General features: G+C 49.9%; 1 protein-coding gene across 1 annotated transcript; it reads right to left on the reverse strand.

The window, feature by feature from the left end:
- Positions 1 to 918: 918 nt before the first annotated feature.
- LOC149328341 (uncharacterized) lies at positions 919 to 16,532 on the reverse strand. The gene is made up of 2 exons (XM_089558963.1): positions 16,200 to 16,532; positions 919 to 1,426 (listed from the first exon to the last, which is right to left on the reverse strand). Exons 1-2 carry the CDS (start codon positions 16,530 to 16,532, stop codon positions 1,292 to 1,294), a joined length of 468 nt encoding a protein of 155 aa, XP_089415089.1. The 3' UTR covers positions 919 to 1,291.
- Positions 16,533 to 20,818: the final 4,286 nt, after the last annotated feature.

Raw genomic sequence — 20,818 nt, forward strand, 5'->3', positions numbered from 1 at the left:
TGGAGTGCCTAAATTACCTGAAAAAAATTTTTGCGTAGAAGTAGTGACACGGCGCTAGTTTACGCTAACAAATTCACATTAGCACACACTCTAGAGGAGTGTTGCAACGCAATTTACTGCAGAGCAGATTTCCTTAGTAGCAGAGCTTACATATACAATAAAATGAATTACAGGCATTGACAGGAACCATAGATGAACACACAATGCAAAAATGCAAGAATCAAAAAACGCGACAAAAAATGCAATTGATTCCTGCATGCATTCTTACTAGCAGTCTCTACACGTTCAACGGTGAACATTTACGAAACTAGCACTGACTTAATTAGCAGACAAGGGCCGCGGCGCAGACTACGATGTTTGTTCAAAGGCTTCAATAGCAAAGCAACACAAACAGTACTGCTTAGCGCTTCTGCAATCCTGATACTCTTTTCTTATCGTCCACTGTATAACTTTTGGTTCTGGCCGCATTATTACAGACCGTAATCACCGCACTGCTTATGACGGCGTTCTATATAGTACAGCTCGAAATTTCGCCCACGCGGAAATGCTAGAGCTGCTTATGGGCGTCAAATAAACTGTCAAGAAAACGGATTTGAATCTGCGGCTGCCAGAAACAAAAAAAAACGAATCACCATGAGCGCAATGGCGTTTTCAGTCTGACAGCAGTCACGGAAAGCAAATCAGCACCTTCACTTGATAGAATGGGTGATCTGATTTTGCTTGTGAATGTAAAATTGCTACTGAGCCCCGGTGCCCTAGCAGTAATAAGTGGAAAGAATCTTGAAATCGCAATGGGTACGAAGAAAAAAAAACCTGGGAGCTAAACGTGTGAGACTAATGTCAATTGTGGAAAGCAACAGTTTGTGCAACACGTCCACAAGACCAATATCTCAAGTAGCGTTCGTTAATAAACGCACATTAAATGCAGTATTTGCCACCAAGACCAGGTGCAGGAGTACGCCGTCAGTTTTGTTCCCTGAATGGCGAGCAGTCCACTGCGACGAGCAGTCTCCTACTCTGCTTGAACTAGAGCCACACACACCACAGGTAATTGCAGGCAGTTGTGGCAAAGGCACACCTTCGATGCAAATAACACTTTTCCTAGCCGATGAGAAGACTGTCCATGCAGCGACAAAAATTCAAGCGCACAAAGAAAAAAGTTAAGAGTATAAAGTTGTCCTGATAGGCATACAAATCACAACATGGCAGTACATATCGCACTTTGATACGTCGGTCCATCTACACTCTCTAGAGTAGCAATTTCACTAGCGGATTCAGGGCACAGCGCAACCTAGGACGGCTCGGTGGTGGATGCTTTCGGTACATCAGGCCAGGTGAAGTTTGTGACGAGGCGATGTTGCGGGCCGCACTTGAAGGCCTGCCGAAAGCGGTTGACAGCCGGGAGAGCGACATTGCAGATAGCGATCTGCAGAGGGGAATGGCGCACAGAGATCACGAATCTTAGCACCTAGAGTTAAAGGCCCCGTGTGGTGAAAAAACAGGTGCCGGCGTTGCCGTCGGCGTGACGGAGAAATTGCAACTAAACGACATGGTCGTGACGACAAAATCACATGACCTCGCGTGGCTCATTGAAACAACCCACTGGGACCACGCTGTTGCTTCCCGTACAGGGCGTACCAGCTAAATTAAGCCAGGGTTCAAAAATACGCTGAGCCGTTCTGAGACGTCGCGACCAAATGCATGCTGCTGGGTTTTGCCTGGGGCAAGTCACACAAGTTTTCGTAGTGTGCCTAATTGCATTATTAGTCGAGATTAATTAACTAATTTCGTCAACAACGAAGACAGAAGCAAAATTCCAGTGAGAAAGTTTGTAGAAGGGCCTGAAAAATGTTCATCTTAGCTCTTTCCCTCCGTGCCGATGACCGCAAAATACACGCGGCTCATGCAGACGGCCCCTGGGCGCCTCCTGCTAAACCGCTTACACATCCAACACGATTGCACTCGAGAGGAGGCGGAGCGTATCCCAGTACTGTGGCGCCATATGCTCTGGGTCTCCCCGCTCCCCCGTAACATGGACACCGACATGCACGAAAACAGACGACAATCGCGGGCTCGGGCTCTTGAGAGACAACACGGCTCCCGACCCGGTGTATATTATGTAGACGTAGCAGGGCCGTCGCCCACGGGATTTTACACGGCCGCTGTCGTTCACCAGGAAATGCACGTTGATGGACTCTCTATTCGAGCCCCGAATTCAATGCGAGCCGAGGAAGTAGCGATAGCGCTTGCTGCCGCCCACGCCAATTCGAGAATCATCATTACGGACTCCCGAAAAGCATGTGCTCATTACTTGGCAGGGGAGATCTCCCCCTTAGCTGCTTGCATTCTAAGACGGACGGCCACTGATCCAACACCGAAAAGAATCATTTGGGCTCCTGGCCATCAGGGCTTACGAGGTAATGAGGCCGCTGACGCGGCTGCCCGAGCGCTTATTCACCGGGCTCCTCATCCCAGCTCTTCTGGCTCGGAGACTAACCAGCCGCTGCTGCGATTCAAGGAAATAATAACGCATTATACCGACAACCACCGCCTTTCCCCGGCCCCTGCAAAGGGGCTGAGTAAGACGGAGGAGCGAACTTTAAGGCGCCTGCAGACAGGTACTCTACTCTGTCCTGCAATCTTAAAGCATTACGATCCTAACACGGATGGGCGATGCCCGCACTGTGGGGAGACCTGTGATATCTTCCACATGGTGTGGGCATGTACTCAAAATCCCCACCTCCTCCCTTCCCCTACCCCTTCCAGAGAGGCATGGGAGACTGCCCTCCTCAACTGCTCCTCGCTTGAGTCCCAAAGGGCTCTAGTGAAACGGGCGAGAGACGGGGCATTGTCATGCGGTGTCCCGGACTAGGGACGCCGACCATGTAGCGGGGCCACTCTGTGGCTCCCAAACTCTATTTCAGAAATTAAAAGTTTTCACCACCACCACCACCAAAGTGCAAAAAAATACCAGGTGAGACGAACGCGTAGGAATGAAGAGATCATTTAGTGTGATTTGCTCCCGCTTAAAAGGCGACAGGCCAGCGACGAAGAATCTGGCTGTGCGATTTATGCCAGCGGTATACTTCACTTCCGGCGGTTCATGATAGCAGTAAGAAGACGCAGCCCCTATCGCTTGCGCTCGCGTAAATCGCACAACCAGCACCTGCGTCGCGGCCCCTTGACGTTCTAACGTCAGCACACCCGGCTAGATGAGCTGTTGTTTGGTTGGGCGGAACGTTTGGGAGCACTTGAAGCGCAGCGTGCAAGCGCACATGTCACGTGGTACTATAATTTATATCTCCCGAGCGTGGTCACTGAGCGAGAAAAGCTTACAGGTAATACTCAGAAAGTTAGAAACTGTTCAGACGGATATTTTTTTTACCGTTCTGCAGCTTTTGTATTGGAATATTTCGCCTGTCTTCATTGCTTTCGAAGTTTGTTAATTCATCGCTAATAAATATGCGATTAAACCCCATACGAAAATTGGTGTTACTTGCTCCATACAATAGCCAGCAGTGCGCATTCGGTCGCGTCGGCATTGCGTGCCGGAGCGTAGTTTGAAACCATGGCTTAAATTACCTAGGACGCCCTCTATGTGCTACGCCGTCAACAAGCAAAACTAGCATGCTAAGAAGATAAATTAGTGCAAGCTAATGGGTTAATGTTATTTACCTGTACAAACTAAACTAAACGCGGTGAAAAGTAAGCTGGGGTGAGTAAGGAGATTTTGTAACCCAAAACCTTTGTCATCCAGGACCATAGGCCAAAAACGGTCGTTGGTTCAATCGCAACAGACGTTGACCTGGTGGGTGCGTTGTGACATTTGACTTGATGCGGTGTCTTAAGGACGTACGCAAGTCTTTTTTCCCGATTTCTTAGATATTGGAGTGCGGTGAGAAGCTTTCCACGTGCACCACCTTATCACGGTTGCGCAAGACCGTGAGCGCACAAGACAGGATGGCACCACACAGTCAGACACGTTTGCGAGCAATGGGAATTGTTCCAATAATTCATAAGCATAATAACACTTGAGAGATCATACGATATCCGTTTCTCTGAATAGCCAGAGAAAAGGAGTTCCAGAAAACGATTAACATTTTACGGTGTGAGGATACGACGCGTGAAAGAAGATATGAGACTGCTAAAAAACAACTTCGAAGGCATCGACTTAGAGTGGTACAAAGGAGTCTCTCATAGATGCGGTGTAAGGATACACTGATTTTGGTTTACTGGTTTATTGGGGGGGTGACGTCCCAAAATGACTCAGGCTATGAGGGACGCTGTAGTGAAGGGCTCCAGAAATTTCTGGCACCTGACGTTCTTTAACGTGCGCTGGCGTCGCAGAGCAAACGGGCCCCTGGAATTTCACCTCCATTGAAATTCGGCCCGCGTCTTTCGCGTCAGCACCCGAGCGCCATAACCACTGAGAAACCGCGGCGAGGCTGTAAGAACAAGACATACTACAGGACTAGATGCCCACGAAACGTACATTGGAAACTTGGTGGCTTAAACAGCTAAAAAAAACCTAATCAGGAGGTTGAGCACCTCCTTCTGTCCATCCTCGCGGGCAATACAAGTATGTTGCCCGGAGGAGCAAACACAACAAAAAATATAACAATCAAATTGAAAGTGACCCGGAATTAAGCAGACCTTTACATATTCAGACAAGAAGATATTCAGATTAGGCATCCAAAGAAAAATTTTCAGTAGGAGTTTTTGAAATTATTGCCAAAGTTTGGCTGTCTCCACAGCTCAACACGTCTCGTTTTAAACTGCACCACAGTTTCCCGCTGTGCATTGTAGAGCGTCGTCTTCATCAACTTCCATCTGCTCCTTCCGTTTGCACTACGCGCTCATCATCGTGTTCTGCATAGCATGAATCCTTGCTTTCCCACTGATTCTAATGTAGCAAACGTTCTCTGTAGCACGACCGAAAACTGGGCAAGTTGGTGAACGTTCAACATTGTGTACAGCGCGAAAAACGAAGACAGGGGAAGAAACACGCAAACAAACAAGCGCTGACTATCAACTGAAATTTCATTAGGAAATACTCGTGCTTATAAAGGCTTCAACCCAACAAGCGGAGGCGCACAAATCATGAAACGCAACAAAAACAACAAAAACAGCAAATCAAACAATACGTGCGCATTAGACTCATCGTACTGTAGCAGTACTCTCAAGATAGTTCAGTTCTACCTGGTGTAACGCCACCGAAGGTTTTGCAACGCACGGGATGCGCGATGTGACGATCAGATACGCCTCTACTATTTCCCGGCACTTCTGATTCCTGTGCCTGTAGACAACGTCGGCACGCCCCAAATCAGGAACACACCCGCTATCATTTTCTGCACTGCAGTCACGGCAATGTAGAACGAGATTTGATGAAGCGGCAGATCTCCCCAGCGACCTCTGGTGCTCTCTCAGGGGGACGTTGAGATTTTCCCACATGATACGGGTATTTTGTACACAACGCCTTGGGGCGTGGAGCGTACAATGACTTGGCACGTGCCGACGTTGTGTTCAGGCACAGGAATCAGAAGTGCCGGGAAATAGTAGAGGCGTATCTGATCGCCACATCGCGAATCCCGTGCGTTGCAAAACCTTCCGTGGCGTTACAGAAGGTAGAACGGAACTATCTTCAGAGTACTCCTGCAGTGCAATGAGGCTAATGCGCACGTGTGGTTTGGTTTGCTTTTATGCGAAGCATACTACTTTAGCTACCACTTCAGCCCTTCACCGTGGTTATGCGCCTCCAAATCACGTGATACATGACGTCACACCACGTGACACGATGACGTCACGACAGTGGAGAAACGGGGGCCCACCTCGCGCCGTCGCTGTGGTTGTGCGCCTCCAAATCACGTGATACATGACGTCACACCACGTGACACGATGACGTCACGACAGTGGAGAAACGGGGGCCCACCTCACGCCGTCGCTGTGGTTGTGCGCCTCCAAATCACGTGATACATGACGTCACACCACGTGACACAATGACGTCACGACAGTGGAGAAACGGGGGCCCACCTCACGGCGTCGCTGTGGTTGTGCGCCTCCAAATCACGTGATACATGACGTCACACCACGTGACTTGATGACGTCACGACAGTGGAGAAACGGGGGCCCACCTCGCGCCGTCGCTGTGGTTGTGCGCCTCCAAATCACGTGATACATGACGTCACACCACGTGACACGATGACGTCACGACAGTGGAGAAACGGGGGCCCACCTCACGGCGTCGCTGTGGTTGTGAGCCTCCAAATCACGTGATACATGACGTCACACCACGTGACTTGACGTCACGACAGTGGAGAAACGGGGGCCCACCTCGCGCCGTCGCTGTGGTTGTGCGCCTCCAAATTACGCGACACGATGATGCTTCGCATTCTCCAGGCTTAACCAAGTTAAGCCTCAGCCATTTTTTCTGTTGTTTTTGTTGTGTTTCATGTTTTGTGCGCCTCCGCGTGCTGGATTGAAGCCTCGAGAAACACGATTATTTCCTAATAAAATTTAGTTGATAGTCAGCGCTAGTTTGTTTGCGTGTTTCTTCTCCTGTCTTCGTTTTTCGCGCTGTACAAAATGTTGAACGTTCTCTGTAGTTTCCAAAATTTCAAAATTTTGCCCGGATCACCCGTGAAATTTGTCCTCTGCTAATTTGGACCATAATCGATGCCCAGTCATAAGTGAGCGTGCCCGAAACGATGGCGACTTCCTAACAGGGTCCGCCCATTGCCAAAACTCGCAAGTTTTCGCACCCGAACATTTCGGGGGCTTAGGCTTCGCCTGTAAGGGTAGAAAGCGGCAGCGCTAACGGGCTGTCACCGCTAACTGGCCCGCCGCTGATCGGCATCCGCTGTCTACCGCGGTACTTAATCGACCAGCCGCTATTGGCAGCCGCGCGGAGGAGGGGGCCGGGTGGTTCTTTTTCTCTGCAGATAAACTGGAACGCAGTTCTCCTCGGCGGACTCCGCGACGGATCGAAATTTTCCGCCGGGCAGACAAGGCAATGACAAAGTAGCATCGCATCAGAACTTGGCGGCGCACTCTGAGGCCCCAAGGCGGGTTTATACCTCTCCAAGTCTTTCAGAGATTCATCATCACGCTCCGCCTGTCCCTTCCACATCTGTGTCATGCGTGCTTTTTACCGCTAGCTGACTAGCCATAACCAGCCACTCTTTCGTCATTATTGCCCTACTAACTACACCCACTGCAGGGCAAAAAGCTCTTGTGTCACTGTCCAGTTAACCGTGCCTTTTCCCAGCTGCGGTCGTCATATTCCCGCAAACTTCTGAATCTCATCCAGTCATATAACTTTCTGCCGCCTTGTGCTACGTTTGCCTTTTCTTTGAATCCACTCTGTTACCCAAAAGTACCAGCGGCTACTTTGCATTCGAACTACATGCCCTGCTTAACCCCATTTCGTCTACATTTTGGCTAGGATATCATTAACTCGAGTTTGTTCCCTCACCCACTCTGCCCGCTTCCTCCTCTTAACATTAAACATGATTTTTCTTTCCATAGCTCGCTGCGTTGTCTTCAACTTAAGCTGAATCTTTTTCGTTAGACTCCACGTTTCTGCCTCCCGATTAGTGATTCCTGAATCACACTTTGCACGTCGACTCATCACAAATACATACGCATCAAACCGTTCCAGTACAATGAACTATCTCGAGAATTGAATTAATCTGGTTGAATTGCGTAATTAATGCTAATAATTAATTACGCAGCACCAGTACATATAATGTTCTTTGCCCCTCATTTGTAAAATAGCTTGTTTGTGTATGTTCCTCAGCCGCGCCGTTACCTTGACACGGCACACGTCATTCCAGACTTAGCAGAATTCTTGCTTATTTCAAACGACAAACTGCTCGTCACCCAGTAACGTCGCGATCAGTTTCCACACAACTCCGGTTTGAACCTCTTTGTTCCGTACTACTAGTACAACCGCCACCAGACAGTGATCACTGAACGGAACGTACTAGAGACTGTGTTGGTCCAACCAGTTTGCCAGCTCCGGTGAAACGTATCGTCTATCAAGCTTGCATGGCTGTCTCCATGGCAGTAAGTATAACGACTCCTGTGACATCCAAGTGCGTAATAGGCGACATCTTCCCCGCATAGAGGCTTCGACGCACAGCACTAATCAGCAAACCATCATGTGAAATCCCAGAGAAAAAAAGGCCTCACTTGCAGTTCAAAACGCTTTCCACAGTGACCTTCTCTAAACAAACAGCAGCCCCCTGATGCGCGTACAGCATGACACCCGCACAAACATGCACGCACGTACGCACACGCACGAACACACGAAAGCACGCACACCGGGACCCGTCGCGGTGGCTAAGTGCTTAGTGCGCTCAGCTACTGAGCAGGAGTTCCCGTGTTCGATCCCTATGGTTCTGGCGGCAGACATTTATTGGCTATGTACAAGGAGGGGTTTGGCCCCAGGCCCAGGACTTAGGCCCTAGGTCTAGGCCTAGGTCCTCGCAAATTAGGTGTAGCTCCTATTCGGGAGGAGCCCCAATGGCATCTACCGACACTCGCGTCCTGGCGACCAAGGTCCGTTGGGACTGCAGGTCATGGCTGCTGAGCAGCGCCGTCTTCCAAGCCTCCCTAGAAGGGTGGGATCTGAAGGAGTGGGATGAGTGCGAATTGGAAGGGCAGGCCCAGACCATGTGAAAGGCTGCAGCGCCCATCAAATTCTGTGTTGAGGTGTTTCAATACTGCCGGGCACACAACTGTATTTGTAAAAATTTAGAGGAGTCGTTCGTCTGTTCTCCGGAGACCCTTACAGGGTTCCGGAAAGCGACGATGACATTGCTTATAATATGTAGCGAGGTCTTTGGATGTAACTAGAGATCGGATGGGCTCTGAGCAGGCTTCCAGGGCAAGTGTGAATGCCCGGGGACAGAGCGCGTGGGCCGCCTGATCGGCTAACTGATTGCTCTGAAGTCCCTGTTGGCTGGGAGCCCAGATTAGGCTGCAATTTAGAAGACTGCTGCATCGACAGCATATTTTGTAGAATGCGTACGGCGAGAGGAAGTATGCAACCCAGCTCATAATTCTAACAGGCCCTCTTCGAGCCGGTAATGATCTGTTTCGCTTCTTGGAGGAAGAGGGCTAGCGAAATCGCGATTTCCTCCGCATATGTTGCGCTGTAGGCGCGGAACGTGAGCCCTGCCTCCGTGTTGATGTTGTGGACCACTGCCGCGGAGAACCATCCCCCACGGTTGGGACCGGCAATGTCCACGTAGTACACGTTTTGTTGTCGACCATAATGTCGCTCCAGTGCATCCGCGCACGCCTGGCGACTGCCATTGTGGTCCGAGTGTAACATGTTGAGGGGAAGGGGTCAGACCCTGAGGGCACGTCTCCAGGGTTCTGGCGCTCGTACCCTTTGCTCAAAGGCGATGTGTTGGACATGGAGTCGGTCAAGAATGCGGCGACCGGATGGCGTTTGTGACAGGCGTGTGTATTGGTTAAGAAGCTGGGCTTCTTGAAGTTCCCGATAAGTGTTGACCACCCACAGGTCAAACAAACGCTTCTTGGATGTGGTAGTCAATAGTCCTTTTGATGACTTCGCCGTGTAGGATTTCGAGTTGATCCTCGTCCTGTTTGCGCATGCGAAGGTACGGGGTTAAGGTGAGAATTCTGCTTGTTACGAAGGCATGTGCCAGCCGCAAGGCATCTTTTGCTTCGTACCCCCCGCGCTTACCACAGACTAGGCGGACTATACGGCCCGCCTGGTCGCCGTACCTGCGGAGATTCGCGACTGCTGTGTCCGGTCTGCGTTGTCGGTTAATAATGAGGCCGAGGATGCGGATCGCTTAGGCCTCTCTAATCTTACCCCATGGTAGTGTGAGGTGAATTGAAGGGTCGTCCCGAGGGGAGGCACGAATGTGGACGAGCAATGATTTGGTGGGAGCACATTGGAGACCACAGTACAGAGCATAAACGTCCACTACCTCCACTGCCTCCTGTAGGCAGGTCTCTATGTGTCCGAGATTGCCTTCTGTTGCCCAGATAGAGATATCATCCACATATAGGGCATGTCGGATGCCGAGCACGGAGCTTAATTTTGCGGGAAGGTCTTTCATTGCGAGGTTGAAGAGGAGGAGAGATAACACCGCACCATGTGGTGTACCTCGGGATCGGATGGTATAGGGTCCATATTCCTCATCTTGATTTGGAATGAAGGTCTATCGACCCGTGAGACATTCAGATGTATCGGTAGGTATTGCGACCACAGTTTGTAACTTCGAAGTGATTGTTTATGACTTCATGTTTGACATTACCAAAGGCTCCTTTCAAATCCAAGGCCAAGACTACATTTTCATGGTGAGCGAGTTCTTTTGGGCTCGAGTATGTCATGATGAAGTTGTAGAAGGATGTCTTGTGCGGATTTCTGTTGTCGGAAACCAAACATAGTGCACGCAAAAGTGTGATGTGTTTCGAGGTAATTGGACCACTTACCATACTCTTCATATTTTCTATAGACTCCATCAATTTGAAGATACAAGATGTGATGGAGAGGGACAACAGGTTATCCACATAAATTGGCTTACCTCCCTTAGGAATAAACGTCATTGAGGCTGTTTTCCAATTCTGGGGAAGGGAATCTCTCCAAGCCAGATTTGGTTCGTGTATTCAAAGAGGGCATGATAGGCTGCAGCTTGAAGGTTCACCAGAAGTTTGATGGTAACCTTGTCCCAGCCCGGTGAAGTACCGTGTTTCATTTTAGCTAGGTCCTCCCTGATATCATGAAATTGGAATGGAGTGCCCAGCTCCACATTTGTTTGACCAACGTACGAGCATTGGGAAAAGCGAGGGTCCACCACGGTACAGAGGTATCTGTCGCATAGTGTTCGGGCCCGTTGTGATGCAGTAGCGGGAAAGTTATGAATGGCACGTTGGAGGTGCCGCGCTCTTCTTGCACGTGCCTGAGTGCGGTCAATAAGTGCACGAAACAGACGCCAGGTGTTGCGACCAGACATCTGGTACGCAGCAGCGTTAAATCGATCCATCCAGACCGGTATAGTCGGCAGCCTTCTGGGTGAGCTCAAGAATGTGGCGTCTGGGTTTCTTGTTGTGTTTCTGCTTTTTCCATCGTTTGGTGAGACTGCGGCGGTCTTCCCAAAGATGGAGAAGATGGTTTATCTACTTCGGAGTGTGGAGTCGGTGAGCTGGATGCATTGTCCGTTTGTACGGAGAGTTGTCAATAGAGAGGTTATATAGGTGGTCCAAATTATTCCGGAGCCCTCTACTGCGGCAAGCGAAAGCTTCTCTACGGGACCTCGGGTTTTCTTCGCGGCGCTTGCGGTTTTTGTCTTCATTTGCCCTCAGATTAAGCAAACGAAAGGAAACTCAATACCTAAGCCCACTGGGGACAGTGGACTCGTTAGTCGCACTTTGAGCCACGATACCGATGAACAGCGGCAGTTTCGAAAGCAGAAGAGCGGCGCATAATTGGGCCCCTGTGACCGTAGATACCTCAGTCGTGCTTTACATTACGTGACAGCAGTGACAGTTATGCGCTGCATGCGTTGACATTGACAACATTGTGGCAGAAGCGCGGCACTGAAGCCGTCGGCGTTCAATGTGATCGTTAGCATTTGCGATGACAACGATTCAGATTCCGATGATTTTTAACGGAAGGAAGTGCGCTTAACTGGATCCCTTGGTGAGTGGACGCTTGAATCGCGCTTTGAGGTACGTGGGGGATAAAAGAGACATGTAGCATTCTTGCGTTCGCGCTGACAAGGTTGTGGTAGACACGCGGCACTGCAGGAATAGGCTGCAGCATTCACTGGGTGGGCAAACTCTAGCGCTCAACCATTAACTGCCACCTCCCCGGGTGACCGGGTGTGCACGCTGTGTCCGGAACGCACTCAACGTTACAGACGCCAAGCCGTGTACAGTTGCCCGAAACGCCATAGCTTTCGCTCTTTACCATGTTTCGCTCTTTACCAGCGGCTAATTGTTTCTCTTTATTCTTTAATTAACACCTTTTTCCTTTACATTATGGTGTGGGTCGCGTGTCCATCGATATATGAAACAAATATTACTGAGCGATTCCTGTTCCTGCACAGGAAAAAGCTTCACCGCCATCAAATCGGCCTCCCTCTCAAACAGACGCCACACCTGGCGCTGTCTACGTCTTCCTGCGAGGCCTCGCACATTCAGCGTGGCGACGCGCAATGGAGATGGCAGACTAGCCATAGTGAATTCGAAGAGGATACGAAGACCACAGGGCAGCCAAGCTCGCAGACAAGCCGTGTCTACCAAATCAGGCCGTCATGTAGTGCATATGATGAGGCAGAGGACGGACGGCGAACGCAGTTGTCAGTCTTTCGGCACTCCCAAATCTACCGAGCTCTATCTCGAGATCTCATGCACAGTCATGGAGGCGGCTTGGCCGCCTTTAGATCCTCCTTTGGGTGGAGGTGTTTCCGCCCCCAAAGTCCTCGATGTCTACCCCAGACTGGCGTCCTTGCCTTCCACTCCATCACGTCAGCGCTTAGCAGTCGGCGCTTTCTCCGGGTCCTCCACGTCCCGAGAAATCGGTGCGTCCGGCAGCTGGTCTGACAAATCGGTGGGCATGTCGCCTTCGACATCGGCGTCCATCGCCCCCTCCAACTTTTTAGCAGCCCCGATGCCAGGATCTGGCGGCTCTAGCTCCTCTTATCACGGCATTTCGAGACATGGCGAATCACAAGGATAACACGTCTCTACACGTATCTCCGTCGGGTGGTCCCATCTCAGAAAATGCAGAGCTCCGGATCCTGGGTCTGTTCATCAATAAAAGTCTTAGGCACGATTCTACTATAGCGAAGCTCAAGCTCATATGCAAACAGGCAGGGCGCATGATCCACCGCGTTTCCAACAAGCGGGGTGGTCTGGGAGGCAGAGACGCGCGAATTGACGCCTTCTTCAGGAAGGCAAAAAAGCGAGCACTGGACCTCCCGGTCGCTACCTCCGACGCCGAACTAAAGGCGTTGGGGATGGTAAACTCCTATCAGGATGGTTGGTTTGGTTGGTTTATGGGGTTTAACGTCCCAAAGCGACTAAGGCTATGAGAGACGCCGTAGTGGAGGGCTCCGGAAATTTCGACCACCTGGGGTGGTCGCCAGGAGTTGCGGGAGGCCCACTTCGTGAACCAATATACGGCGCTCTCGCAGACGGCTGCTGAGCGCCGCTTGCTAAACCGCTTGCACATGCAACACACATGCATACCAGAGGGGACGGAAAACAACCCGGTGCTGTGGCGCCATATCCTCCGGGTAGCTCCGCTCCAGCCTAAAATGGACATTATTTCACATTAAGGAAGCCGACAAGCGTGGTTTCGCACTCTTGAGAGGCAATATGGATCTAAACAGGCCGTTTACTAGGTGGACATCACAAGGTCGTCGCCCGCGGAATTCTACACGGCTGCCGTGGTCAATAGCGGAATTAATGTCGATGGGCTATTTTTTCGGGTCTCAAATTCAACGCGAGCGCAGGAAGCTGCAATAGCTCTCGCTGCCGCCTATCCAAAATCAAGAAGGGTTATCACAGAGTCTCGCCGGACCTGGAACACAATCTTGCAAAGGAAATATCACGTCTTGCCTCCCAAATTCTAAGACGGGTTCCCGCCGTTCCAACTCAAACAAACGCAATGGGGGCTCCTGGCCACAAGGGCCTACGAGGCTATGAGGCCGCTGATGCGGCCACCCGAGCGATCACAGGCCCGGCTCCTCATCCTAGCTCTCCTGGCTCAGAAGCTCGTAATCCGCTTCTCCGGTTCCGAGAAGTCTTAATTCACTACTGCGACAGTCTATCGCCTCTACCCGGCACCTGCCAAGGGTGGGGGAGCGAACACTGCGGCGCCTGCAGACAAGAACGCTTCTCTGTCCTGCCATCGCCAAACACTTTGATCCGGACATAGATGGGCGCTGCCCGGATTGGGGAGAGATCTGCGATGTTTCGCATGGTTTGGGCATGTACTCAAAATCCTCACCTTCACCCTTCCTTCCCCCCCCCCCCCTCAACCGAGAGGCATGGGAGACTGCTCTCCTCAACTGCTCTACATAGGAATCCAAAGGGGCTCTAGTAAAGCGGGTGCGAGGCGGGGCCTCGCCGTGCGGTGTCTCAGACTAAGGATACCGACCATGTAGCCGGGTCTTCTGACCCCCAAACTCTGAGTATTATAGGTTTTTCTTCACCACCGCCACCGATCGAACGCAGTTTCGCCAAGGGCTGTCTCCGCAGGTAGCACTTTGTTAGTAGCCACACCATTAGACGTCTCCTCTGTGTCCATCTCGTCGCCCACTATTTCGGTGTATTCTTATTTTAACCAGGTTGGTTGCAGCGGCGGCTTGATGCGACTCCAGTCGTCATGTCCAAAACGTCTACATACGCCACACTTCGCGACGTGATACTATCGACGTATAAGGCTATCTGATGGCAGTGGAAACCCACTATGCCCTCTAAGGAACAACGACCAGGGCCAGCAAAAGCCCAACGCGCAGCTCCTATAGAATATCTTCGAGAGTCACTCCTGCATGAATCCTCAGAAGCGCCGTGCATAAATCCTGTGAAGCTATGTTGACGCTGCCGCGTGTCCGACTCTCAATCGTGCACGTGAGTTCTTTGTCTGCTTCTTTTTTGCAGCGTGAGCTACATTGGCCACAGTCTCCCCACCCCCACCCCACCCGAGGGGACTGGGAGGCTGCCCTCCTCGTCTGCTCAACTCTCCAGCACCAACGAGCCTTGGTGACAAGAGCCCGCGCCACCGCGGAAGCCACAGGGGTCCCGGACTGGGGATCCCTCCTAGTGATTGTGAAAGGCCGGGCCCTTCAGGCTCGGTCCAAGCAATACCACTCTTGTACAGTTGTTGTTGTGACTCAGAGAAGGATGAAAAGGAAATTGCACGGGCCTGCTTACTGGCTCAAGCCAAGCCACCACCGCTGCCACGTGCAGATAGAGGAGAGTTAAAAGAGCAGAGGAAAGAGAAAAGGGAAAGAAATAGACGCGCGTCGCAGCAATGATCGGAGAGTAAAACGTTGTCAACGCCAACGCCAATGAACACTACAAAAGCCGACCGCTTATGGCTTCAGCGCCGCGTTTCTGGAACAACGTTGTCAATGCCAACGCATACAGCGCACACCTGTCACTACCGCCAGTTAGCTTAAAGTACGATTGAGGTGCCCACTGTTCCAAGAGGGCAATTAGGCGCCTTTCCTCTGGTTCAGGTGTCCACCGATATGTGGACACCTCGCCGCTCGGCGCAGCGGGCTACTGCGCATGGGCGAGGAAATTGCGCGGCGTGTATAAATATGGAGGGATTAACAGCTACTGCACCGTGTTCCATGAATAAAAAAGAGTCGGGCTGCTGCTGAGCGGCGCAGGAGATTTCAAAAAAATTATTCGTCGGGCCCAGGTTGTCGCATGGCAGTTAGCCGTTGAGCGCAGGAAAAATGATACCAACCTGCCAATTTCACTGCCAATGACCATTTATACTGCACATTGTGTCGTCTTTAATTTAGTAATATTTACACGTACCGGATTTTCGAGGTTTAACGGGGGGGGGGGGGGGGACCAAGCTAATAAAAATTTTAACCAAGGTATACCAATACATCACGCTACGTATATCCTGTCATAGCAGAGCTAAGCCAGTGCCAATTTTTTCTCTCCAGGCACATTTTGACCTTGGCTGGGCTGAAGGCCACATTCAGAAAGCGGAGAGATCACACAGTGCTGAGCGTGTTTGGTGCATCGCGAAGGCCTCTTGCTCTAAAAAATTAAAATAATCCGCAACGAAGACATCAGAATCGAAGCTAAAGTAAAGGCCTTTGAGACAATGAAAGAAACGCAGCTGTAATGAACTACGTATAATATTAGTCATTGCGTCGCGAAGGCGCTAGATTTTAATTAACAAATGTTGAGAGCTCGTTCGTGTGTCTTATACAGAACCCACTTTCATTCACAACACGTGCGATTCCAGCAGATGCTTTCCCGCACTACTGGTCCAAGGTGCGTGACGTCGCGGAAGGAGTGCGCAGGCGCGCATTGTTCTCGGGTGGCTTTCACGTCAAATGTATTCGCGTCTGTCGTATATAAACAGCCCTAAGTTACTATTCAATGCTTTCATGCAGAACCAAATAGCCCCACAGCGTGTTTTTTTTTAGACTATTCTTCAACAATGACAACCGAACACGAACCTTTCCCTGGAGCGCTCGGCCCGCCCTTCCGCACTGTGAGAAGCAGTGCAGGTAGAAGAAGAGCTGCTCAGCCGGGAAGCCCCAGAACTGCTCGCGCTCGCCACCCGAATGCACCGCATCGTCACCTACGGCTGCGGAGGCGGCTGGGGATTGCAGGCGGGGCAGATAGCTCGCGGTGAGCGCAGCGATGCTCTCCAGGTACACATCGCGCAGCTCCGAGTCAGTTGCACCAGGAATCAGTCCGCTGGCGTTCAACACCGTCCCGAGACGCACGATATCTATGTGTAGCTGCCGCGCGCCAGGGTCGATGTCATGGGGGGCTAGGCGCTGCATGGCCGATGCAAGTAGCATTTCAGAGGCAGCCTTTTAAAACCATATAATTTGATACGCACTCAAAACTTGCTTCAAAAATGGCGGCGTTTGCTATTCGAATAATAATAAAACGCATCATAACTTTTTAATTGACTCTCAATAGGGTGGGAAGTAAAAGAAATCACGCATTAACTTTGTCACATATGTCGGAGGACGCCCGAACCACGCCGTAAGGGAAGGAATAAAGGAGGGAGTGAAAGAAGAAAGGATGGGGTGCCTTAGTGGTGGTCTCCGCAATAATTTCGAATCTTCTTTGTACGCCTTTGTACTCACGAGCGCCATTTTTACGTTTCGCCTCCATGCAAACGCGGCCTTAGCTGCTTTTGCGCAATATAACTAACAAATAACTCTGGCTTAATCTCCAACAAACACAATGATAAATTTTTACAACGCATTTATTCACTGTCGACTGCAATGCTATCTTTCATCGTGGAGTGATACTTAAGCTACTCACTTTCAACACCTACACTTGGCTTGGATGAAGGTCAAATTCATACAGAGGACATATCACGCCATGTTTGGCGGGTTTGGTGCGTCGAGTACGTTTTGACCTATCCCTCTGACGACTAAATAAACCCCAACCAAGAAATCAGTATCAGAGCTGAAATAAACGCCTCTGTGTAATATGGGGCTGCCACTGAGTCATATAAGACACAAAATTTGAAGCCGTTAACCATTTCATTACAAACACTGCAGCTCTCGTTGATTTATGCGCATTACTACTATGCTAACTTCACCCAGAAAATTTATTACTAATATTTTTAAGGCCTTAAATAAAACTGGCAGCTTTCTCAGCGCCACTTCTTTAGTTGAAGAACAGTGCGCTGCTAATGCATACGTTCCTTTACATAATATCGAAGCCAATTACGACAAATTTATAGCAAACTTTGTGTACAAGGTTCCGTAATCAGTCAACCTAAGATAAAATCATACCGAACATTCACAGCAATAACAAAATCATATGCTAATCGCACCAGATCCATGTCATGGGATATTGTGAACATTTATTCTTCGTGTTGTACTCATATTCCTGTTCAGTATTAAGTTGTGTTTAATGTTGAGTCCTGCATTTTACTGTTAAAATCAAAACCTCTCTTTTGCTGTCCCATTGTTGTTCCTCTTTATCACACAGATTTTGCGTTAGCACTGGAGGTAATTAACTTCAGAAAGATGATTCTGTAATTGCTTTCGAAGCAGCGTAACTGTATATTAAATGTTTATATAAGTTTGTATTTAACGTATTGTTCTTGCAACTTTTTACGTGCATTTTATTTATATAAGTTTGTATTTAACGTATTGTTGTTGCAACCTTTTACGTGCATTTTATGCACTATCTGCATAGGGTGTCCCCCCGACGGTTCTGTCCATGGGACCTCCTCCTTTACATCGTATATAAATAAACTAAAAAAATGCTTTATGCCCACCTCTATTTCCGTTAAACTATTCCTCATCGTGCGATCGCAAGTGCATCTCTTTTTAATAACAGGAATCAATACGGTTTAACAGCGACATTAAGTAAAAGTAAAGGCCACACATCGCAGTGTTAATGAAGGAACAAGCTTGTTGAATGTGCAGAATTATGCCTCAAACGAACACCAAAGACATTTCGTGCAATTTGATGTTACACTAGACACTCGGCCATGAAAGGAAAATCTTTTTTGACCGGATGGTTTCGATCTAAAATAATTTCAAATAATAAAATAATTTCAATGTCAGGTCCCAACGCGCTCTGCAGTCTCCACCTGGTCAGTAAACACAAAAGGGAGAGGCGGTAAAATAAGAGAGTGACATTCCATTCAAGGTCCCAGCACCAACTCAATCGTTTCCTCCTAATACTCTGACTAATACTACTCTGACTCACAGCTAAAAGGAATATCAAAGTATGATATTACCGGGTACGTACAAACAGTGTGTCAGTTGCAAATTATTCCAGGCTGCGGGCAGTTTTAAAACCAGCAAAAATAATGAAGTGGAAGCATTTCTGACAGAGATAGACAATGAGCTAAGTTCTTATTGAAACGATGCTTTTATAGCGAAGCTAGAGCATTAGTGGCTCGTGGTCCGCTTAATAAAACTGGTACTAAGAGCGAAGGTATTTCAGTGACAGGTCGGGAAAGTTGACATCTCAGCAGATTATGACGAGTGATGGGCGGCCAGATTCGGATCTGCGAAGAAAAGGAAGGCTAGAGTTTTGCTTACAGAGGACTATATATTATTATCACTACAGTGCACTACAGTAATGAAAGCCAACTCTCCTAGTTATTGCCAACACGAGTGCGGCTTGTAGCTCCTGCGTTCATCAGGTAGCTCCTTGCATGGTAATGAATTTGTGATTGGTCCTCCCTCAATATAACCTACAGTTGTCCACTAACAGAGAAATATTGCTATATCTATTCCTTCATAACCTTCCCCTCCTCCACACCTAACAGTGAGAGTTAAGAGAATCGAAATCCTTCCCGCCCTCCATTCATGGCCAAATTTAACATTATGCACAAGCGGCGATCTTGAAAGAAAAGCATGTTTGCCTTCCGAATTGAGTCCAAAATAAAAAAGCACACGTTGCATGGAGTAGCTTCTCGTTCTCCCCACTTGCATTCAGGCAACGATCAGTACACTAACTAGAATGCCGGCGGCGTCCGCTGAAGCGTGTGGGATATGCTGGTATCCTTCCCCGTCCCCTCTCCAGAGGTGGCGAAAATATTTATTGGGAAGGGACAGGAGGTATGTTTGGATCAGCCCGTAAGGAACCGATCCTTACAATCACTAGGTGGAGGTCCCTAGTTTGGGACCCCAGTGGCAGTGGCCGCCGCCCGCACGCCTCGGACTAAGGCTTTTTGGGTCTGTAAGTCGTGGAAGCCGACCAGGATTGCCTCCCAGTGCTCTCGGGTTGGGTCAGGGATGGGGGAAAAGCCGGGTAGGAGGGGCAGGCACATACCATATGATAGGTGCCCGAAGGCATCGCTATAGAGTGCTGGCAGCTGCCGCTAAATGAGGGGTCAATTTTTTAGTGCTGCCGGGCACAGCAATGTATTGATGAGAAGGTGAAGAAATAGCCACTCATCCGCCTTCCTGAGGCCTTTACATGTGCCTCTACGTGGGAGAGGGTAAAGGCGATGGCTATCTTGACAGTAGGTTGTAACATCTTTGAAGGTACAGACCGGATTAAAATCCGGTTCCTGGTTGGGTGGGGCGGAGCAAACAGCCCGGTGAGAGAGCGCGCGAGCGGCTGCGTCAGGTGCCTCGTTTCGTGCCAACCCCGGATGAGCAGGAGCCCTCTATAAAGCAACCCTGTGCAGGATCCGTATCCCGTATGCAAATTTGGTCAATTCGATAGGCTACGAAGAGAGTGCAGCCTTGTTCTACACTCCAACAGGCCCCTCGCGAGTCGGTGAATGTGTATTTTGAATTGGAATGTGAGGCCGCGAGAGCAATCGCGATCTCTTCTGCGTGTGTTGGACTATGGTTTCTGAAGGTGAGGCTGTTAACTGTGTTGCTGTTGTGAGCTACTGCGACCATGCACTATCTCCCGTGGTGAGGGCCGCAAACGTCCACGTAGTGTGCACCAGTTTTGTTGGTTTATTGTCGTGCTAGCGCTTCTGCCCATTATGGTCGTCATGTGACATGTTGGTTGGGCGAGGTCGCTCATGGAGGGTGCGTCTCCATTGTTCTTGGATGTGAAACCTGTCGTCTATGGGAAGGGTGTTTTGGACGTAGTCGAGCAAAAATGCTGCGAATCTACTCCGTCTGCGACAAGCGCGTGTACTGGCCTGTAATGCGCAGCTCCCGGAGCTCCAGGAAAGAGGCGAACGCGCCGGATTCACGAGACGATGCGCGCGCCGCGAGGAATGTGGAGACAAGGCACTCTTCACGATCGACAGAGGACGCGTTCTGCCTTGCGATGATAAATTCCGGCTTTGCTTAAGTTTATGTAGCCGGCAGATCAAGCCGGTCTTAGACGCTTCCTGGGAATGACGAACTTTTATCGCCAGATCGTTCCAGAATGCGCAACGCTGCAGGTGCCTTTGACGAAGCTTTTGAAAAAGGGCTAGCGCTGGAGTTGGGGTCACGAGCTGCATTGCGCATCCTAACACAAGGTGCTCGCGGATAGTTACAGCTATCCGACATAAACAGGAAATTTGCGATTGAAACAGACGCATGCGACCTCGGCTTAGGAGCAGTGTAGGAGCATGAAGGCGTATTCCGGCTGGTAGCATTCGCGAGCCGTTCGTTGACGCCGGCACAGAGGA

The sequence above is a fragment of the Amblyomma mixtum genome, chromosome 9 (genome assembly GCF_055824585.1).
Source record: "Amblyomma mixtum isolate Tamu chromosome 9, ASM5582458v1, whole genome shotgun sequence".
NCBI classification, from domain to species: domain Eukaryota; kingdom Metazoa; phylum Arthropoda; class Arachnida; order Ixodida; family Ixodidae; genus Amblyomma; species Amblyomma mixtum.

Coding starts and splice junctions, on each gene's coding strand:
- LOC149328341 (XM_089558963.1), bottom strand. CDS start 16,532: ATGCAGCGCCTAGCCCCCCATGACATCGACCCTGGCGCGCGGCAGCTA. Junction 1,427..16,199: donor GCCGAGCGCTCCAGGGAAAG/GTTCGTGTTCGG, acceptor TCCCCTCTGCAG/ATCGCTATCTGCAATGTCGC.